Source organism: Lissotriton helveticus, chromosome 3_1 (assembly GCF_964261635.1).
Source record: "Lissotriton helveticus chromosome 3_1, aLisHel1.1, whole genome shotgun sequence".
Lineage (NCBI taxonomy): Eukaryota > Metazoa > Chordata > Amphibia > Caudata > Salamandridae > Lissotriton > Lissotriton helveticus.
The window spans coordinates 624,515,355-624,535,925 of NC_136061.1; the positions used below are offsets into that span (position 1 = coordinate 624,515,355).

The 20,571-nt window shown below is 43.9% G+C and overlaps 1 protein-coding gene across 1 annotated transcript in view; it reads right to left on the reverse strand.

Moving 5' to 3' along the window:
* The window catches only part of SAXO4 (stabilizer of axonemal microtubules 4), a 164,248-nt gene that overhangs the window by 108,514 nt on the left and 35,163 nt on the right, over window positions 1–20,571 (reverse strand). Inside the window, exon 2 of the mRNA XM_078683715.1 lies at window positions 12,604–12,760. Coding sequence (XP_078539841.1) covers window positions 12,604–12,709 — 106 coding nt within the window. The 5' untranslated portion in view covers window positions 12,710–12,760. The remainder of the gene's footprint in view (window positions 1–12,603; window positions 12,761–20,571) is intronic.

A 20,571-nucleotide genomic window follows, 5' to 3' on the forward strand; every position in this document is an offset into this window, starting at 1 on the left:
TTTGGGAGATGGAGTGTTCTCATCAATGTTTGTGGTGGAGCGGGCGCATCGGTCCTTGGGCCCCCGCCGGAAGCCGGGAGCGCCGCCCCGCCCGATTATTGCTAAGTTGCTTAACTACAGGGACAGGGATACAGCCCTCAGACTTGCTAGGACAAAGACCACACTCCAATACGAAGGGTCGGCGATATCAATATACCCAGATTTCACTGCGAAAGTGCAAGAGGCGCTCAAACACTTCATCCCACACAAGAAGCGACTCAGAGAGCTGGGCCTGGACTATGCGATGCTGTACCCTGCCAAACTACGTGTCAACAGGCAGGGACATTCGCACATATTCACGGACCCGAAAGAACTGCTGCAGGCTATGAAGCGTTGGTCGAGGGAACAGAGAAACGATAATGTAGACACGCCGGCTGACGGAGAAAATAGCCATCTAGATGACCAGGAATGACTGAGAAACTAGATCTATACAAGGTCCTGCCCTAGTAGCGCTGGAGGGCAGATTGAGGGTCTGCGACCCCTGGTTGGGAGGATATGATCGGTGTCCTGGCCGGCTCTTTGGCTGGAGGAACCCTGTCAGATAAGTAGTGGAGAGAGTGGAGGAAAGTTGTGACAATTTGAATATCTGTCTGTATATGCAAGTTTTCTGCTGCGACCTGAGTTAGCACACATTGAACTGAGAGATGTCGGGGTGTGCGGGGGGGATCGTCGGGAGAGAGGGGAAACTGCGGAAATCATTGAATAGACTGAGGTACTGGTAGGCAGGTCTGTTTACATTTACGAAGGAGGGGTTGAAGCCCGACATAGTGCTTTGAGAACATTGGAGGTAACGGGCTGTTAGGCGACTTCGGTCCCCGAGCACAATGCACTACTGAAGTTCTAGTTGCACTGTTAAGGGAGTTGGTATTGGGGTGGGGAGGGTTGGAAGGGAATCTGCATGGCCAAGTTGGGGGGGTCTGCTGTGGGAGGGGGGTGGAAAGGTTGGGGAGTATTCGGATGCAATTTGGTTTGCTCTGTCTGTTCGTCCTACTTTCACTGGCCTTTGAGATAGCAACTGCCTTACACCGCACTATCCCACTACTACGATGGCTAGTTTTAACAATGTAACTGTGGATGGGGAGACTGGTACGCTTAGAGCATTGACGTGGAATGTACGGGGGCTGAATGATCATCGGAAACTCAGGAAAGTCCTGAATTACTTACAGCGCCATAATGTAGACCTAGCACTAATCCAGGAAACGCACCTCCCACTCACGAGTAGAATGTTTCTTAGCAGGGGGCTGGTGGGGAACTACACTGCTGCTGGATTCACAACTCATTCTAGTGGGGTCTTGACTTGGGTAAATCCAAGGTCAAAACTGACACTGTCTTTCCTGAGGGCAGACCCGGAAGGTCGATTTCTAATCTCTAGATGTGTGGGGAGGGGGCACGATTTAATAGTGGTTAATGTTTACGGCCCTAACTACGATTCCCCGGAATTTTATGGTGTCTTTGCTCAACATTGTCATGCATATTCCACTACGCAATTGATCTGGGGGGGAGATTTGAATTTGGTGTTAGACCCAGTGCTTGACCGGTCCTCAGGCCCACCACGCAGATCTTCGGCGGCTGCATTGAAAATACACTCGGAACTCATCACACTCGACCTAGTGGATGTATGGAGAAATAGACACACTACCAGAGGGGGGTTCACTCATTATTCGGCATACCACACCAGAATTGACTACTGGTTGGCATCATCCTCGATTATGAGATACATAAAATCCTGTGCTGTGCTGTTGCGCACCCTCTCTGACCACTCGCCGCTTCTTTTGGTTCTCGAGACGCCAGTGAAGAGGATCCCGCCTTTCACGTGGCGTTTCCCCCCGTACTCCCTACTAGATGAGCTCTTTCGGGGTGAAATTGAGGAAGAAATAGAGAAATTCTTCGACACTAACGTAGGGTCGGTTGATAGCTTCCAAACAGTGTGGGAAGCGTTTAAGGTCTACATCCGAGGCATTGCTATGGCGAAGCATTCGAGTGTACTCAAGGCTATATGCCAAAGGTTAATACACTTGGAGACGCGACTAGCTGAGTTAGAGAAGATCCAGCTAGAGGGCTCAAGCGCTGACGTGACGGAGGACATTAAGAATCTCATAGCAGAATACAACGAGGAAGCTGACAGAGAAGTTCAGCACATTTTTTTAGAAAAAAATAAATAAATAAATAAATAATAATCTGTGCCCAATTTGTAGCTCCTGTATTATGTAACTAAAGAAAGTGTCCGGGGGTCTGGAGAGAAGCTACGAATCTACTTTAGAGACATCAAAAAGAAATGTTATGTGATGGTTAGAGTGATGTGACTATGTTTCATGCCGCACGCAAATTCCCATTTTTGGAAAAAGTGCCCATCAGTTCCCGCCTGGTTCCGCCCTGCATCATTTGGGCTCTCCTTACCCAGGAGAAAGTGCAGTATGTCTATCAGTGTAGTGTTGATAGATCAACTTCTGAAAAAGTTTTTGGGACTACTGAATTATTTACTGCGGGTAACTGAGTTACAGTGAAAAAGCAATCAGATTAAGGATCTGGATGTTTATGGCTACTGTATAAAAAGAAAAGGAAAAATATCACCTGACATCAAGCATCTGATAGGTGGCAAAATAACTGACAATTGCCTTTCTACGTTTCTACTTTGTTTCTCATTTGTATGTGCACATGTTTTCTTTTTCACCAATTTTAGTGGAGAAGATTGAATGAACTCGAGAAAAATATACAGGTGATATTTTTCCTTTTCTTTTTATACAGTAGCCATAAACATCCAGGTCCTGAAGAAAGCAGTGACATATTTAGCGTCACGTTTGCTGAAACATGTCGACCCTACTGAACATCAGATATTATGTTAAATCTGATTGCTTTTTCACATTTTAATATTGAGAGTTTCGAGGGAATCTAATAAAATATGGTTGTCTCCACTCAATAACTACCTAATTTTAACATTACACTAATTTTTCACATATTTAGTTTGGCACTGTAACTCAGTTACCTGCAGTAAATAATTCAGTAGTCCCAAAAACTTATTCAGAAGTTGATCTATCAACACTACACTGATAGACATACTGCACTTTCTCCTGGGTAAGGAGAGCCCAAATGATGCAGGGCGGAACCAGGCGGGAACTGATAGGCACTTTTTCCAAAAATGGGAATTTGCATGCGGCATGACACATAGTCACATCACTCTAACCATCACATAACATTTCTTTTTGATGTCTCTAAAGTAGATTCGTAGCTTCTCTCCAGACCCCGGACACTTTCTTTAGTTATATAGTGTCAGTAGGGCATGTGTCCGTTGGGTCATTAAAATAGCCCTAGGACCCCACTTTAACGTTTTTCTTCTGCTCCTGTATTATGACCAGCAGTTTGTCCGGGATGTCATATTTTTTCAGAGTCTTCCATAGACATTTCCGGTTTACTAGGTCAAACGCTGCCCGGAAGTCCACAAAACAGCAGTACAGCTTCCCTCTTTGCTCAAATGACTTCCGCGCAGCCGCCCATAGGGCAAAACCATGGTCAATCGTGGAGTGGCCTTTCTTGAAGCCACCCTGTTCCACAGGCACAATCGACCACTGCTCCACCCAATCCTTAAATCTACCCAAAATTATTTTTGCTAAAACTTTCTCCCCAATGTCCAGCAGATTGATCAATCTATAATATATGGGGGCTTTCATATCTCCCTTCTTGTGTACAGATCTAATTACAGCTCACTTTAAGTTGTTTGGAATTTTGCCTGTATCTAGTATAACCAGGAACATATGTGACAGGAATTCAGCCCACCAATGTAGCTGTGACTTTATTATAATAGCTGGCAGGTTATCAGGTCCTGCTGCTTGGGTTAGCTTCAGCTTCTTTATGGTATGCTTCACATTCTCTACTGTGAAGTCCATTTTAAAATCTTCCACTACCCCACCCCAATGCGACATTTCTCCCACTTCAGGCGCATTACATGTACCATACAATTACTTCAAGTATTCCTCCCACGCTGCTGCTTCTACCACGCAGCTCATACCTTTTTGGGGTTGTTCTGAAACTTCCTGAATCAGCTTCCAGAACATCCGTACATTTTTTTCTTCAATGGTTTCCCACAGGTTTTCCAAGCATTTCTCATTATAAATCTTTTTCGGGTTCCTGACTAGCATTTTGTATTCCCTTCTCAGTTTTGTAATCTTTATATACCTACTGTTAGACCTGGCATCCTTGGCGTGGTTTCCCCTGACTTTCTAATCTCTACCTCCTATGTTTTTGACACTCTGCTGGATTACATTTTTGCTGGTTTAGATGCTTTGGTCACTTTGCCACTGCTGATCAGTGCCAAAGTGCAAGTACTTCTAGTAGGGCCTGTACAGATGTAAGGGACATGCTGCAGTAGTGGATTACTGCCAAATTCGTTTTTCACTGTAGCAAGGCTACCTTGCCCATAGGACAGAATGAGGGGCGGGTGGGGGCCCATGGTTGCCTGCCTATCTTCCCCCAGGAACAAGATAGAAAATCCAAACCTGGTTTCTCTGGATTCAGAAATCCATAATACATCTGTTAGCATGGGTGGTTTTTAAATGTTGTGTCTGAAAATAGCACTTTTAGAAAGTGGCTAATTCCTTGTCCAGTCTGCCTGTGGGCCTCCCTGGGTGTGCGAGTTAGAGGGAGTGTGACAGGGTCTGGGAAAGCTCCAGCAGTGGGATGATAGCTGGCTGCCCCTGAAGGTTAGGGGGAGGAGTGGTGCTGGGCTGTGCCCTGCCTTTACGATACCGGCTCCCCTGTCTGCTGGGTGACGGATGTCCCTGCCTCCCTGCTTCAAAGGGAAAGATTCCCCAGGACCGAGAGACTCCTGCCGCCAGAGTCTCGACAAGGGCGACCCGTGCTTAAATCACAAAAACCTCAAAGGCATCAAAGACAATTTTCTGTATAAAGGAAAGACCTGTGTACATTAGACTCAGACTACGTCTGACTGAAGAGGAGAATCCCTGCTGAAGAGGACACCGTAAGAAGACCCCAGGAACAGTGCTGCCATTGCTGTGTGTCTGGAAGCTGACCTGCTGTCTTGTCTTGTCCTGCCTAAGAGGGACCGTTGGGACTGTGCTGTGTGCTTGGCCCCCCTCCTGCCAAGAAGAACTCTCCAAGGGCTAGAAGTCGAGCTAGCCTCCTGATCCCAGGAATCAGGGCCATCAACTTCCTGCCGTTTTGACCTACACCGCTCTGCTGTCTTTAGAGCGGGAAGATCACCCTTTCTAGCCGCTGCACCGGAGGAGAACAAGAGCGGCGTGTGCCTTGCCGGCCCGCTCCCCCCCTGGTGCCTGGTTGGCCAAAGATCACCGCTGCGGCCACGGGGCCTGTCTGGCCGTGCCTTCCCCCAAGTGCCGAGGGCCCCTGACCTCCACCGCAGGAGCCGCGAGGTCCAGAGGTGCCCCCCCCCCCGCCGAGGAATCGCACGGAGAAGATCGCCATGAGGGAAGAGGGGCTCGTCGTCCCCGCCACGCTGGGATTGGCCCGTGGGTCCTGACGTCATCGCCGTAGTCTCCCGAGGCCGCGCTGTGAGTGGCTCGCGACCCGCCGACTCATCAGGAGGAAAGCCGGAAGCAGTGCCAGGATTGGCCCAGCGCGTCGGCCAAGAGCTTCACGTCACCAGGAACCCGGGAGCCGTACTGCCTGCTGCTTCCCCCCAGGTAACGCTCGAGTGTGTGCCGCAGACGAGCGCGTGTCCACCTGGGGGGAGAGGGAGGCGCTGAGTGTGTGGATCACCGGCGTCAGCCGGCGCTGAAGGGATCCATCGCCGAGCCCCTCCCTGGAAGCCCGTACCGGTACCCGAGTGAAGTGCGGTACCGGGCTACAAGGAAGATCTTGTTGCGATCAATCATCCGAGTAACCATCAAGAGGTACAGCTCATGGGGGCATTGTAATCTTACGCGCACACGCGCCCATGATCCCCATGAAGAGAGGGGCAGTCCTTTTCAACCAAAGACTGCTCGGGTGCATTCTGAATTGCACAATCTTTAGCAACAGACTATTTTTACTTTTTAAGAACACTTCCCTTACGAAGAACACTTTTGTTTCAAGAAGCATATTTTATGTTGGTTTATGTCCGTTTTAAGTCTGCCTAAAAGTATATAAAAATATTATTTTTATATCAGACCTGTGTGGTGTCCGTTTGTGTTGTTCATTATAATTACTGAAGGTGTTGGTGCAAATACTTTACACATTGCCCTGGAGATAAGCCTGTCTGCTCTGCCAAGCTACCAAGGGGGTGAGCAGGGATTATCTTTTGACGTACATCCACCTTGCCTTGACTAGAGGAGAGGGTCCCTAGTTGGTCAGAGGCCGTGGCCCTACCAAGTATGGACCCCCAATTCTAACACCTACCCAGATCATATTTAACTCTGAGGTTTATTTCTTCTTTCCTTATCACCCTTTTCTTCCTCATACATTTTTCAGTAAACCACTTTCCTCACCTTACAGGGATTGTTTGTTGGTTATAAAAGCTTGATTTAATATTTTTTAGTTTTACTTTGAGGCATTGTACTACCTGTCCAATTTTTCCCTCAAATCATTCCAATTTCTGACCTCTGGTACTTCCCATATGTATCTCCTGTTGGAAGTTTGCCAGTTTTGTCATGTATTCATCCATTAATCTCGTTGTCAAACGCTTGGGTTACTCTAATTTCTGAGGAATATCTGTATCTCTTGGACTCATGTCATCTCTTAAGACTTCAAGCTGCAAGGGATTGTGATCACTGCCTTCCTTTTGGCTTACCCGAAACCCCTTTATTAATGCAAAATTCCATGCATGGACAAAGGCATAGTCTATTGGGCAACATTGTGTGCCTATCCTAAATGTTTGCTGGATGGGCAATCGGTGTCCATCCTACCATTCAGGCAGAATAACCCCTTTGTCCCCATATACTTCCCTGAGGTTATATCTTGCCTGGAGGGGGTACAGTCTGGGAAATCAGCCAATGTTATATTATATGCTTCCAATATTTCCTTAAATCAGGGATCTAACTTGTTTGGATTCAGTTTATGGTTAAAATCTCCCATTACAAGGACTGTATCAGTACCATACTTTTCACAAAAGTGCCCACATCTTCCTTAAAATTCCCCATCTCTGACCCATATTACTCATGGCACCCCCACTGCATATAGACATTTATAAGTATCAGATTTTCACACATTTTATCTGGGGCCGACAAGGATATCCTACAGGGAAGCAGCCATTTACATCTTACTTTTAAGGGAGTCACCTCTTTCACAATCTTGGTTGATGTTAATGTCATAATACCGCCTGCTGGGCGCCCAAACCTTTTTTTCTTTGCTGGACTATGAATTTGAACAAATCCTTCAATTATAAGGGTTTTGTCGCATAGCCAAGTTTCTTGTTTGTATATAATCTCAACACTCTGGTCTAGCTCTTTAATCCTTTCTAATTTCACTAATCCTCCAAGCCTATTTATGTTCCAAGATGTAATCTTGAGGCTATGCGACAACCCTATGTCCTAATCGATTTCATTTAAACAATCATCCTCTCTATGATTCTACTGGGAAGGGCCTGTAAGACTGCTTCCTGGGCTCCAATTACCCCATAGTTTACTAATGTCTGAATTATCAACTACTATTTTGATGTTTTCTTTTTCTCCACCCACTTCCTCTAACAGCCTCACCGGCTTTTTGCCTAAACCTGCATGCCACTTCAACAACTCTCTACCTTGTTGACTGCTCTACTCTAGTGCCCCAATCTGGGATTATCTTATCCCTTCCTTCAGTACCTCTCTCTCAGCCTTTCCAACTGCCACCTTTACCAGACCTAAGTACACAAAAACCTTAGTGATTTCCTTCCCTTTACTATTATAACAAAAACCCACCTGTTGCAGGTCCTTAATCCCGATTCCTATTAAGCTAGGGCATTTTGAGAAGGAACCAAAAAGCTGGGACCGATTAAGGGGTGAGATCTTCCTTGTTCCATAAATTATAGTATAAACACCAAGTTAAGTAAAGAAAGTAAAATTCACAATGATTTAAAAGATAAATGCTATAGAACATTGAAGTTTTTTCACTCCAAATGCAACATCCACAAATCACATTCCTACTGATAACTTTAAGCCACAAATGAGTACCAACACCATACTTTTCAGAGAGAGCACATGAATATAAGATTCCTTTTTCAGAAACAATAAAAAATAAATCAGTTGATGAAATGGGTCATATTTCATGTCCATATCGCAGACGCAATTTGCAGTATTTGTATCAATTACATTTCTAACTTGTATCCTAAAGCTCTGAAACACCTCTCCTAAGTGATAACCCCTTTCATATTTTTCTATATGGTAATTTATCTAAATATTGAAAGGCAACAGAATACCCCTACCCCCATCGATTCCAAGGTTAAATAGATCAAGAGTTTGCTTAAAAAATCTAAATTATTTTCGAGACACATGTTTTGCAAAATTTATAAGAACAGTGTGATTGGGGAAGGGAGACCACCCAGTCATGGTTCCATGTTCATTATGATGATGTTTTATAAGATGAAACCTTTCCATAACAATACATGCCTGGCATAGCTCACTATTGTGAAGATCACACCAATAGAGAAAACAATCTTCAACTGAGGGGTCAGCTCTAATGTAGAAAACGACTTCAATGTTCGTATACCTGCAGTTAGTGCCCAGGAAGTGTTATTCAATTTCCTGGCTTGGATCATAGATCCTGAAGGACCAATAAATGTGTTTTATAGAGCAGCATTTTAGTGCATCCCATAGGTTTCTCATATCTAGGGAAAATAATCCAGTGATATAAAACACTAATAACACTGTTGCCCTACAAAAGCTATAAAAAGAAGAGTCGGAAAGTTACCATCATACATGTGGTCATACCTAATAAGCTCCACAACTGAAGACAAAGGACAAAGCTACATCTTAAAAGATAGAAAATATTGTTTCCGACATCATTAAAGACAAAAATTAAACACAAATATTTGTACAACAAAAATTAAACCATTCAGAGCACAAATGAACTTAGCTTTCTTTAAATTCTGGTTCTCATAGAATAATATCTTGTTTTCTCTAAATTAATGATACGATGGCTTTAGGCACAATATCCACTTAGGGCATTCAGTTTATGTTGTAACTCAATAAGAGTCAGATGAAACAAAAGTAAGTCATCTCCATTGAGTAAGCAGGATATATGGAAACCATTTATTTTTATGATAAAGAATGCATTGATCACAGGTCATTGCGAAGGTTGGCTAGGTAGAGCCAAAACTGCAGCAGAGCTAATAAAATACCTTTAATTAAGGTCATTTTATACCGCTGTCTAACAAGACATACAACTTTACACATCATTCTCAATGCGGTCCCAATTACCTGAATGCAACTTTTGCAAGATTTAAATCATCCCATTTGGGATATCCTGTTACTGCACCTTCTACCATATCTATCCTCTCTCTACCTACCAAGTCAAAAGCCTCATGTTAATGAAGCTAGAGTACATTAGCCCACTGACCTCGACAAACTTCCATGTGATCGATCATAGGAGATGGAATGTTCCTTCCCTTGTAGAGTGGCCATCCCTAAATTCACCACAAGCTCAACTGAGATTAGTTTTTTCTCAAAGACCCACTCAGTAAATATGATTGAAAAAAGCTTTGCATAAATTTAAGTAAACATGTCAAATCGATTTATAAGACACAAGTTAGAGTGCTTAGCTGCTACACCTTTTTTCCTAAGGTTTGAATACAGCGACATTCCACCCAATATGATGTCATCTTGCAGAAAAAGGTGCAAATCTGGACAGTCCACAAACCAATATCAAGTTTTTACAATTGTAACTGAGAAATTGTCAGATCCAGCAGCTTGGGTCAATTTAATCAAGGATATGGTGAGGTCTATATTTTTTGCATGAAAGTTTTCCACAAAAGTATAAATGACCATATATCCCAAAATGAATATATCATCATTTACGTGCCCATATAAATTCACACAGTGTAGTCATCCCTAGTTTTTGTGGGCTTATGTATTTACCAAAAGGATCTGGCATTGCCATATGCAAATATTTCATACAATTTTTCTCATTTATTGAGGGCAGCAAACACTTTCTTCTGTTTTAAGTTTACCGTGGCGTCTTTTCAATCTGACCATAACTCCCTGTCCCAAGAGTTACCAATGCTTTTCCAGTGCCACTTGGTGTGTTGTACTTTAAGACAACTTATTTTGGGGTGACGATCCCAAAATGACCTCTTAGATAAGAATAGCTATCCCAGGGCATTTCTATTGGCAGTATTATCTCAGATCAGTAGCGGCCAGCACGGATCTGGGGTGATGAGTTAACTTACCGCTCTGTCTCACGTTGTCTCTCCTCCGCCAAACAGGAAGCAGCCAGGATCCCCTACGCCAATCAGAGCGCTGAGCATGCCGTGGTTCGGCGCTCAAACTGGGACTGGGGCTGGGCATGTTCTCCACGTAGGCTGTAGTACAGCCTGTACAGCCTGCATGGAGAACATGCTAAAGTTTGCTTGACTGGTTGGCCGGCCCAAAAGGGCCGGTCAAAGCATGATGCACACTTTAGAATGCCCACCACTCCTCCCCTAGTGGGTCAGCAGAGCAGCCCTGCCCTCATGCTGTATAAATTGATAATAGCATTGTGTTACTATCATTTTATTTTTCCTTTCTTTTACTGCTGCACGGCAGCAGTGAGACAACGCTCCTCCAACTTAGCAGAGAAGCCGCCATTGTCTCAGATAAACGATTACCCCAGTCATACCAAAATTAGAAAATGCTAATTTACTTTACGCGGTCTATGTAACATTTGTAGTAAATGCAAAAAGCCACAGCATATCTGACCCTCAGGTTGAAAAAATGTGATTCTGTGTTCCATGTGCTGACCATCAGGAAATAACAATGTCCAAGCCACTTGGGCTTTATTCAGAATTTGGAGCATGTTTTTTGTTTTTGTCTTTGCATTTTTATAAAGAGCAAACTCGGCCCAAGAACATTTGAAAAATGTACATAATAGCACCAGTTACTTGTGTGAGAGAGCAATGTGGGGGTGCCATGAAGCTTTCGGCACAGTGGTGTTTGTTGAACATCTGGGAGGAACCTGACCTTAATAGTAAAGAGCGTCTCTGGGTGACCGTTGGGATATACGATGCCCAAACGCAATATCGCCTGGAAGTGGAGGGCTCTGTGTACTCCAATTCTACAAGAATGGACAATGGATATGGACTGGTGTACACAGGCCGAAAAAGTTGTGTACTTAAGCAGAGGCTGCTCAAATAAATGGACTAAAATCTGTGGAAGGGGGAACGAGTACAGGGGCCTGTTTTGTACACCCATTGAGCAAATTAATCCTCTTCAGATATCTTGAATGTATGTCTGTTGAGTGGTCCAGTAGGTTTGACAAGTTAGGAAGGTGGGGATTTGTTGAGGGTTTGAAAGCTAATGGGAATGGCTTGTTGCACTGTGTTGTAATGATGAGTAAAAGACTCTTTGTTGTCACTGAAATGTTTGTTCTTTAAAAATAAAAATAAATCAAAAAAAGAAAGCACCAGTTAAATGACACAAGGCCAGATTCATTTTTTATTTACGGCACCGGGAGATCAAGTGATTTGCCCACAATCACAGAATGTTGAGCCAATGCCTGAAATCCAACCTGTTCCCCAGTTCCAAAGTCAGCTGGTCCGACCATACGGCCATATCCTCTCCCCATCTGCCGGACTATAAGTGCAATGAGCTATAATGCACTTGTAATACGGTGGACAGGCCATCTGTCACCTTTTTACAGTGTATCCCATCTGCCAAACCTTAAATAAGGCACTATGCTTGATTTTCAAACACATCACGAATAAACTCCACAATTATTGATGGATAAGATGTATCCTTATGCCCCTTGACAGTGTATGCGGTCTAGCAATTTGGGTATTTAATATAAATCCACAACTCACATTTCAAGTGGAATGAAGACAGGAGACTTACAGGCCTCGGCTCTAAAATGAACTGCCCTCGGAGATCTGCATTATGCCTACCCTCTTTAGTTTTAGGGAAGCGCTCAATACAAGCCTAGCTTTCATGGCCACTAAGAGGAGTTTTAGGGAACCTGATAAAAATATGTTACATCCACATCTGTGGCTTACTCCCTGAATGCATCTTGATTTTTTGTGCAAATGTGGAGATGCTGCTCTATTGATTACCCAGATAGGATGCCAACATAAATACATTAAAAAAATGAGACCCTTATTTCCCATGTTTTGCAGTTCCAGATCACAATGCCACCTGCAGAGATGGGCACTGCAGAACAGAAGGGTAGCAGATGACAGTATACTAGAGGAGTTAACATGACAAAATAAAGTGGAAAAACACACAAGCTCTATATAGAATTGTGCATGAGTGTGTGCGTGTGTGTAAGGTCACAAGGCGTTTTGGTCAAAGATGGCGATGGCACTTCTGTTGCCAGTTACATACATTCAGATTTGCAGGACCTTTAATAATGACACAGCAGATGCTATTAATCCAGGATTGTACACAGCATCTCTCATACCACGACAGGACACAACATTAGTACGCAAGGCTGAGACAGAGACCGTGTTCTTACCATACGATGTGGCGTAGCTGGTGGAGTAGAATTTGAGGGAGTCAGCACTGCCCCCTTTACTGGTCCTCACGTGGGGGTCGATGGTACTCAGGGGAAGCCGCCTCATCTTGTTGCTCTACCAGTCAATGGAGGTCAGCAAGGGCCCAGGCGACAGGAACTGCACAGATAAGCATGAGAGAGACATCATCACAAGAGGAATGGCCACCATGGAGTGCAGCAATTAGGGTACATATCTTGAGGAACTGCGGCCTTAAATGCAACTCATAGAGGAAACTGAAGCCTAGCCTCTCGCCTCCTAACTGAGTTTCCAGAACAATTAATTGGGAGATGAGTGCCGGCCCAGTTTCCAGATGAAAATATGTTACTCATGCACCACCTTAACGATCAGGTCATTTCATCCCATCAGAGGAGTAAGAAAAGATACTGTTTTTAAACCCTCGTGCAAGGGGCAGGTCTTACTTTGGGAGGCATAAGAACAGGGTGTGGGGGGAGTTGGCTGGGTGGGGAGGGCTTGAGAGAATTTTCGTAATCTTCCATTGGCGACCCTATGGGAAACTGAACTTTAACCGGTGTAAAAAAGTGCAACTGATGCTTTTATGGACTAATTAAAATAAGACGGTGTCCACCATACAAATAAAAAGATAGTGAAAGAGCCATTGTACTCTTTCTGTCAGACCAGCACCTACTGGAAAACACTGGTTGCATCCTTGGTAAGAATTACTTTAAAAGGGCAGTGCCAATTCAGACATTTGTTTTCTTCCCGTTAGTAGAAATACGCTAACACCTAAGATGTAAGTAATTACCCCTGTCCCCTTCTTAAATAGCTAAAGCTCTCTTATGGGAGCATTATCCACAAGAGTGGGCATGGCAGGCAACACCACTATGCTTGTCCCATCCTTTTCACCAATAGCTTCACTGGCAAGTTCCAATTCTGTCCGGCTTTCTGTCCCTCTGCAGACATTTCCAGACCTTTGGAAGACCACAAAGAGGTCAGGGTGGCAGAGCAGCTGGCACCTGGCCATGCCCACTCCTGCTATAATGGGGGCAATGTCGACAGCTCCAAAGGGTGCTACAAGTGATTCCCGTTTTGAAGAGTGCCACTAGGAGGTGGAAGGGCTTTGGGCCACTCACTGCCCCACAACCGAGACTCCCGCAAACTTCTGCTGAGGACGCAGAGCACAGTTAGTCCCACCTAAGAGGTCGAGAGAAATGTCTTAAAAGATTCCTGCTGTCTACAGTGCTTGCCGGGGAACAATATGGGATCTCTAATCCCAGAACAAACATGGGGGTTATAAGCCCACCTGTGTCAGAGGCCTCACTGAGTACTGGTCTCAGAGGGGTCATATAGAGCCTTTCTCAGATTTGGGCAAGTTCAAGGGAGTCCTTGGAGACAGTCCAAGCATCAGATGGCCACATCTCCAGCTCCGGATATGTGCTTGAGAGGGCTTAACAAAGCGCTGGTGGAGCGATGGATGCCATCCAAGCTAGAAGAGGCCCTGCCACTCTGGGGTCTGTGAAATAACATCAACAACAGAAAATGTAGAGGATAGAAATGTAGGTGTATATGTACAAGAACTGCCGCTAACTTGCGTTACCGTTAGTTAGCTGCAGTTTTCTTAACACGCGCATCCCCTAAAACTATTGCCCTCTTAGCGATGTATTTACAAAACGTTGCTACATGGCGATAGTTTCAGGTAGCCGCAGTGAAAACGGCCGCTAACACTAGCATTAAGGTGTTTAGGGCCAGATGTAGGTAAAACTTATTTACCGATTCTTAATTACCGAATTTTACCGATTCGGTAATTAAGAATCGGTAAATAAGAAGGGGGGTATGTAGGAACATCCAGATGTTCCATTTACCGATTCGGTAAATATCTGTATTTACCGAATCGGTAAATACCGACCGGTAAAGCTCCATTCATTCCTATGGGCTTTGAAGCCCATAGGAATGAATGGGGCATTACCGGTCGGTATTTACCGATTCGGTAAATACCGATTTTGACAAGGGTGCAGGGGGTGTCACTTTGACACCCTCTAGCACCCCCAAAAAAGGTTCGGGGGCCATATGGCAGGCAGACCTGCCCTAAGGGCAGGTCTGCCTGTCATATGGCACAGGTGTGCATGCACACATGTGCATGCACACCTGAATCGGTATTTCACCATCAAATTGAATTTGATGGTAAAATACCGATTTCTTAGGCCTTGTGGGACTCATAAGAGTCCCACCTACATATCAATTTTACCGATTCTGTAAAAATACCGGTCGGTAAATTTACCGACCGGTATATTTACAGAATCGGTAAAATTACCGATTTGCCCCGTTTCTGTCCTCCTACATCTCGGTAGCCAAATACCGGTCGGTAACGGCCGAATTCGGCCGTTACCGACCGGTATTTGGCTACCTACATCTGGCCCTTAGTCTTTTATTGGGTCTTCGGCTCAACTGGGAAAAGTTATCCTGTTCCTTTTGTGAGGACTCAAGGGTACAAGTATCTAGGAGCTTACAATCTTACTCCTACAAGAGATTGCAGATACTCAGTGTTATCCGAGAATAAAAATATCTCAATAAGGTTCTAGGTAGGCTGGGCTGGTGTGGTGGGAGAAGCAGAGTGGTATTGGCTGTACTGAAACAATCTTCAGAAAGAGGAGGTCTCTGGGCTAGTTTACACCATGGCCTCCATTGTTATAAACTCAGGAGTATCTGGAACATTTCTGGCTCAGTCACTGTACAACTATTCAACTTACCCACGTACACCTAATACAATGGGGTACACAGCCAGTTTGCTATCACGTAACACTGCTAGGAAAATCAATTTAAGGATATGGAGACATCAAGATTGTGACAAATTTGACATTTATTTGAAGATCAAAGTTTTTAAACCCTCTCCTTGACATAGGAGGAATTTGATACACTTGCTTGTCAATTTTGGAAACATAGGTGAGAGAAGGGGTACATTGTGGGCCCAACACTCATAAAACCAATGGAAACATCTATCCTTGGAGCTTTGACAGATCTTAGCAATAGCAAGGAACATGTCTCTGTCTTATACAACCATGTGCTTAAGTGGTCAAGTTTGGCAGACTTTGGAGGAAACCCAAAACAACGTCTGTATTGACATTATGAGAAAAGCATGGGACAGGATATGTTTCTATGCAAAACTGGTCTATATGAATATCAGACTGCAACTGGTCGAATGGTACTACAAACACATGATAAATTGCACTGGACCCTAAAAAAAACTGACTGCATAAGAGGGGGTGCATGAGCTGCAACAATGGCGTAGTAAATGCTGAAATTGGATACATCTGTTGTGGCAAAATGCGATGAACAATGTATCATGGTTTGCCGGACAAACTTCCTAGAATAAGGAAGAAAAATGTCACTTACCAGGAAAAATGGGTTTGCTGTTGACATCGGTCTTCCTTTTGAGGTCGGTCTTATTTTTGTGACCGAGTCTATGGTCATGTGTGGTTTTTGGTGCCTTTGGCACAGAAGCCTGCAATTGCCTTATGGTTGGAGGTTGACCTTTCCTGAAATGAGAGGGGAGCAACTGGAGCCTGCCTCTCGTTCATGACATTGGATGCCTCCCTAGAGGTGGGCATGGATCCCTTGCTCCTTTTCAGAGTGCCAAGGTACGGCTGAGAATATCCTGGACACTTGGTCCACCACTGATCTGCATCCTCGGTGGCATGGGTGGGCACCGCCAAAGAGATCTGCAATAAATTGATAATCCTGATGTTCCCCAGTGAGGAGGAGGAGATACAGATTGTCTTCACTTGAGGTCACAGGCTAAACTAGCATTGCTTTCTCCCCAGATAATGACTGTTGCCGGCCCAGAATGCAGGGTCAACTCCTCCATGTGGGCAGATGAGCGTTGCCTCACTGCTTTCTCATAATGCGAGAAGCAGAAACATAAAAAGGTATTATAAATACCATTTTACTTTTCCGCTTCTCACACTGCGAAAAAGCAGAAGGGTTTAGTTGGGGGTGGGCGGGTAGGCGGTCCTGCTGTAGGGGAGGAGTGGCTTGACCACTCTGAGGCCGCTGACTGTTTTGTCGTCCCCAGGGCCGACCAAACCAGTCATACGCACTCTCCCTTTTCTCCATGAAGGCTACATAGGTATGTTAACTTTTATTTTTTAGATTAAACCCCGCCCTCCCACCCCCCACCCCCCTGCCTGCAAGTCATTCCAGCCGCGACTGCCGAAATGGCATATAGGAAATCAATGAGGCAGCTGCTTATCGGAGAGGTGGTCCTCAAAACTAAGGGGCATATTATCAAGGACAGGCGATACATTATCGCCGCTTTTATCGGCAGGAAACTGCCGATAAAGCGGCGATAATGGCCTTGATAATATGCTCTATGAATTCCAATCGAAGCCCATGTTAGATGTGAACACATCTAACATGGGCTTCGATTGGAATTCATAGAGCATATTATCAAGGCCATTATCGCCGCTTTATCGGCAGTTTCCTGCCGATAAAAGTGGCGATAATGTATCGCCTGTCCTTGATAAAATGCCATAAGTCTTCATCCTCTTTGCAAGGTCCTTCGGAGACCACATTGAATTAGATCCTCAGAGAGGTAACTTCGGTGGGTCATAGACTGGAGGCGGTGGGCACGAAAATGACAAACCTCACCACCAAGGCAAAGTCGATTCGTGCTGAGATCTCTGGTTTCCAAGATAAGGTGGAGGAGCTTTATTTATGTAAAAAAAAATTGATGAACATAAAAAAGGCTGGTGGTGTTGGAAAGATACATTGTTTCTGTATTGATGGTGTGGTGATTTGGTAGATGCTGGATGGTGCATTGTGGGCTGTTCCACAGAATATTTTTCGAAAGGAGTGTACCTCCAATAGAGGTCTTCTGAGGATTGACCTCTTCATCAAGGAATATAACTATGGGTGGTTGCAATCTGTTGCCTGAAACAAGGGTGATCAGTGGATCTTTATTTATTTTTTGTGCCTTTGTATTGTATTTTCATGTCTAAATGTGTCTTTGCTTTCCTGTCCCTTGTTTCATAACTTCTGTTCCCTTGACTCGTGGCCCCCATGTCTCCTGGTGCCTTCCTGCCCCGCTGTTATTGTTATCAATAAATGGCATTTGTATAGTGCACAATCTTTCTTTCCAAGGAGTCGCAAGTTTTCCATCAACCCAAAGTCTGATTTGGTTTATGGAGGTGGGCAGTCCGAAGAGTGACTAGGAATGTCGTTCTTTTGAGAGAAGGTGCCAACTTTAATAAGTTGTGGGATTGAAGAGTAAGGCTGGAAGTTTGTACCAAGCAAATCACTTGTGCATCTTCTCGATTGGGACGCATTCCAGTGAGAAGGCATGTGTGTGTGATGGGCATCTGATGAGGTGGTGGATGTATGAGTGGGTGGGTGACCGAAGAGCCAGTTAATTGCTGAGTTGGATATATATGCACAGAATTATGTTTAAATGTGTCCTGTTGTAGGATGGACCAGGGGCATACCCGAGGGCCTCACTGCCCCCACAGTGCAGGGGGACACCTAGGCTTCTCTACCCTGGAGGGGCCCCTCGCACACTGTGCCAGTGACTGTACAATCTAGCTAAATAATAAATACCTCATAATGTCTAACTGCAGCCTGCTGTATGCGATGTCCTCTGCAGTGGGCAGAGAGTTTTGATTTATTATTACAAAAGAGTTGGCATAACAAAAAGTGCCCTTACAATTCCCTCTATCCCTAAGAAAGTGAAAGGAAGAAGAAAGATAACTAGAGAGACATTACAGCAAGGAGAGGGAGAGCAGCACAGGGGGCACATATACTATTAATTCATGCAACGCTGCATAGCAATAGAACTTGCTGCACTGTGTGAAAGGAAGAGAGCAGAAATGTGCCATAATTATAAAGATATAGAGCATTCTGTTCTCCAATACAAAAGTGTTTCCCCTGGACTTATTGTTAGTATCCAAAAATATGCTATGTGGACGCTTAATTATCAACACATGAACAACAGATTTAACTTTGATGTAAAAAAATAACCAATTATGCTCAAACCACAATATTTAGAATCTCATAGATACTTAATATAACATGCTAGTGACATTTGTTAGTATAGTTTATCAACCATTGGACCAGACACATCATCAAAAACATTTGGTCCACAAATAACATAGAAAACAACCATATACAATCAATATACTAAAAAAGTTGTTGTTTGGATGCTAACAATAAGCCCAGGGAAAAACGTATGTATTGCAGAACAGAACTGCTCTATATCTTTATAAATATGAGGCATTTCTGCTCCCTTTCTTTCACACAGTGCAGCAAGTCCATTGCTACGCCGCGTTGCATGAATTAATAGTATATGTGCCCCCTGTGCTTCTCTCCCTCTCCTAGCTTTATCGATATCTCTATAATGTCTCTCTATTTCCTAAAAGAAGCATTTTCAATTACCTGTCAGTTCGATCCATTTTTTTCTGTTAAAATAACGGAACGACAGTTTGTGTTCCTGCTGGACCCTGATTTTAACAAGCACGGCGCACTATATTGGCAGTCTGCAAAACCTGTGTCAGTTCGTAAACTAGTATAAACACAACAAACTGTGTAAACTGCAACAAACAGACAGGCAATTGAAAATGCTGCTTAAAAGAGCAATTTATTGACTACTGAGATCTGCATTATTATAGCGGCAGTCTTGGTCGGGGCAGGAAAGGAAAGGTACAGTAGCCATGCCATAGACCCATGTGAAATTTGAGCTGCAAAGTCTTAAATATCAGTTAGGTATCTCATTGGAAAAGAGAGATACTGTTCGTACTATTATTGGTGAAGGACAATAGAAGCAAGGCACCTTCAATATGTATGATATAAAATCCTGGGGAATATCAATGGTTTTAATTCAATTATTGGTCCTGAAGAAGGTGGGATAAAGGTCAAGGAGCCACTGAAATGCTGCGTTGACACAACAACTTTTTTAGTATATTGATTGTATACGGTTGTTTTCTATGTTATTTTTGGACCAAATGTTTTTGATGATGTATCTGGTCCAATGGATATTAAACTATATTAACAAATGTCACTAGTATTTTATGCATGTTATAATAAATATTTATGTGATTCTAAATATTATGGTTGAAGCATAATTGGTCTTGTGTTGATACTTAAGCATCCACATAGCGAAAGTATGCATTGTATTGGTTTGGCTGAACCCTATCCTTTGTGCTTTTATAAAATTGTTACTCTCTAAATTGTTAAAGCATTTCTGTTCTCTCCTTGCACTAGCGTGCTGCGTGCTGCCTGGCTCCAACGCAGGTATCCTTGCACCATAGTGTAGGGGTGCCTGCATTATGGGTAGGACTGTTTTTGTGAAAGAAGGCATACCTTCTCACGCAAAAAAACATTCCAAACAGGCATATTCCTCTTGAAGATATTTATCCTCATTATCCCTGTCAGGTAGGCACACCATTTTGGTACAAAACCAGATTTACAAGTCTTCATAAATCTGGATTTGTGTCAAAATACATGATTGGGAGAATGGCAGTGCCCGAGCTCCACCCATGTAAAGCCTACCCGGTGCAAATTGATGAAACTTTAAATTTACTAAACCACACAAAGCCATGTTAGTATATGCCAACAATGATTTTGCATTGGTGCTACACCACAAAAAGGACACAACCCCAACGCAAGAACATGGTAAATCTGGGCCCAGATGTAAGAGACATTTAAGTGAGAGAGAGACAGAGAAAGAGAAAAAAAGATAGAGAAAGAGAGAGCGAACTTGAAGAGTAAAACAAAAGAGAAAGTCAGGAGAAAGAAAGATATTTTGGAGCAGGGTGGAAAACAATTAAGCCAGAGGAGACAAGTGAGAGACAAGGAGCAAGAAACAGGAGAGAAGACCAGTAGAAGATAAGAGCAAAAGAGAATAACTGGACACCAAAGGCAGACAGATGTGTGACTGAAAAAAGATCAAAAGAGACATCTAAATAAGAGAGTGTGCGTGCGTG